Source organism: Azolla caroliniana, unplaced genomic scaffold (assembly GCF_043228905.1).
Source record: "Azolla caroliniana isolate FFs.n. ecotype wild unplaced genomic scaffold, voAzoCaro1.0.p SCAF_1, whole genome shotgun sequence".
Taxonomy (NCBI): Eukaryota; Viridiplantae; Streptophyta; class Polypodiopsida; order Salviniales; family Salviniaceae; genus Azolla; species Azolla caroliniana.
Genome location: NW_028230436.1, coordinates 21,743,387 through 21,746,155, shown reverse-complemented (window position 1 = coordinate 21,746,155; position 2,769 = coordinate 21,743,387). Strand labels below are relative to the sequence as shown.

Sequence of the window (2,769 nt, the reverse complement as noted above, 5' to 3'; positions counted from 1 at the left end):
TGCATAGAGGAAGAGATCCACACGTTCACGGAGAATGAGACGTGGGACTTGGTGGACGTACCGACAAGAGTGAAGCCAATCGGTTGTCGGTGGGTATACAAGGTCAAACACAACACCGATGGCTTAGTCAACCTGTACAAGGCCCAATTAGTGGCAAAAGGCTATGCACAGTAGCACGACATAAACTACAATGAGACGTTCACGCTAGTTGCAAAGATGACGACCATCCGTGTCTTACTTGCGGTGGCCGCGGTGAAGGGGTGGCATCTACATCAAATGGATGTGAAAAATGTGTTCGTTGGGATCAAAGTGATTTGCACCCCGGAAGGCATACTGATCAGTCAACGCCATTATGTGTTGACTATGCTTTTCAAATTCGGTATGATGGCATGCAAGTTCGTCTCAACTCCTCTGGATAGGAATATGAAGCTCCGCACCGACTCTAGAATGGCATGTGACCCAACACGGTATTGACAAATAGTCAGAAGCCTCATATATCTGACCATCACCTGACCGGACCTCAGCTATTTGGTTGAACTGATTAGTCAATTCATGGCACATCCAAGCGTGGAGCACCTTCAGTGTGTGCATCGAATACTCAGGTACGTCAACGACACTAAGGATAGGGGGGTTGTTGTATCGGACCGGTGTAACAGGACAACTTGTCAGCTACATGGATGCCTATTGGGCCGGAAATGCCAACCGTGGGTCTACATCCGGATATGCATTTTCACTTGGAAGCATTGCGATCGCCTGTAGCAGTAAGAAGCAACCGATAGTAGCACTGTCGAGCACAGAGGCCGGGTACCGAGGAGCGGCTATCACGACATGCAAAGCCATATGGCTCAGGAGGCTCCTAAAAGATCTATAGTTGGAGGTGTCTGATCCGACGAAGATCTACTATGACAACCGCAGTAACATCCAGATGGCGATGAACCTCGTTTTTCACGCCCAAAACAAGGACATTGAGGTGCACTAACATTTTGTCCGTGAGCGTGTTCTCTCCAGTGATGTCGAACTTGTGTATGTTCCAACGAATCAACAGACTGCTAACATCTTCACCAAACCTCTCGGCCTGGACAAGTTGCAACATTTTTCGTGATGCTTGGTCTTCAGCATCTCGACATGCCACACTTGAGGGGAAGAAAGGAGGAAACCGGGAAAACAGGCAAAGGCATTGGCCAAGCTGTTGGAGAGAGGGAAACAACCGAAGTAGGGGGAGACAAGAAGAAAAAGGAAGCCAAGACAACTAAAGAAGTCGGCACATCCGATAAAGTCGGAACAAGAGGCGACGGCGGTAGAGTCAAGAAGGATAGAGCCGACCGAAACGAGAAGGCCAAGACCCGGACATGGTCCAACATGGTGAAGGGCCTGAAAGTTGAAGACGAATTGGAGACGACCAATTCAGACAAGAGTTGGAACGAATCATAGATAGCCGATTCAGAAGAGGAGTTCGATTCGGAGGAACCAAATCAACAGAAGGCCAAACGGATGAGGACGTAGCAAAAGTCGACACCGACATGGAGGGATCGATGGGTCGAGAGACGCCGAAATCGCAACAACGATAAAGCTGAGATGGGCCTTATGAGTAGACAAGCCAATCGAGAAGGTCGAGAGGCGCGGAACCGGACGGTCGTGGGAAGCTAAACCGGACGATTCGAGGAGAGCAAGCAAGGCGAAAAGACTCCACAAGGAGCCAGAGAGAAGGACTGGTAGACATTGACACCATGATCCGACCTTAAGTTGAGCTTGAGGGGGAGTGTTGAGCGGACAAGCTCAACTAGATCCGGATCGGTTGAATAAGCGAGAGTCGGACAAATATCCGGAACGGAGAACCAGATGGGTATCCGGAACCAAGAGTTGGATCGGAGAGAAGGATCAGATGGTAACTGGTAGGCCGTTAGAGGTCTACAATCTTGGCCTAGTACATAGGTAGATTCCTTGGAGTTAGTGTCAGTCGCTCATATTAGCATTGAAGAAATGGAGTTTTACCAAATCCGGTCACCTTTCTTGTTGTGCTCAATGCTTGTAGTCATACATGCATGGTAGATAAAGGTCAAACATATTATGAAGTCATGATTGGAAATTATGGAATTCATCCATTGGTTGATCTGTTTAGCCGTGCAAGCCAATTGGATGAAGTAGTAGAACTAGTGAAGAAAATACCATCCCATCCCAATACCATGATATGGGTTACTATGTTGGGTGCTTATCGAAACTGGGGAAATGTGGCACTTGGAAAGCCAGGTTTTGAAGAAACAATGAGTCTGGATGAATCACATGTGACTACATATGTCTCTATGTACAACATCTATGCAGATGTTGATGTATTATAAGAAACAAACATGTGGTATTTATTACATATGCTGATGAGCATGAGGGAACGGAAGAATAATGACCTAGTATCTATCCACATATAGACAACTACATGGATGAACAATGAGAAACTAAAGTTGAGTGTTTAAGCCATTGATCACATGAGATGGAAAGAAGATTCCTGAATGTGTTCACCATATTTCTAGCTTCAAATTTGTCTCAAAAGATCTTCACATGAAGGTCCACATTGTATTTTTTGTCCGTAAATGTATATGTTGGCAGCTGGCAAAAAATGTACAAGTTTCATGAACTGTCCTCCCAAATGTTGGGGAGTAGAGAACCATTTAGACTCATGCAATGGAAGAAAGAACTCTTCAAGTGACATAACTGCATAAAAATTACTAGAAGGAAATAAAAAAATGTGCTTGTAGAGCAAATAAATGGAATTAATGC

General features: G+C 45.6%; 1 protein-coding gene across 1 annotated transcript; it reads left to right on the top strand.

Annotated features, from left to right (window-relative positions):
• Positions 1-2,042: 2,042 nt before the first annotated feature.
• Positions 2,043-2,336, top strand: LOC147869159 (putative pentatricopeptide repeat-containing protein At1g74400). Its single transcript, XM_087320438.1, has one exon. The coding sequence runs from the start codon at positions 2,043-2,045 to the stop codon at positions 2,334-2,336; it is 294 nt and encodes a 97-aa protein (XP_087176564.1).
• The last annotated feature ends 433 nt before the right edge of the window (positions 2,337-2,769 follow it).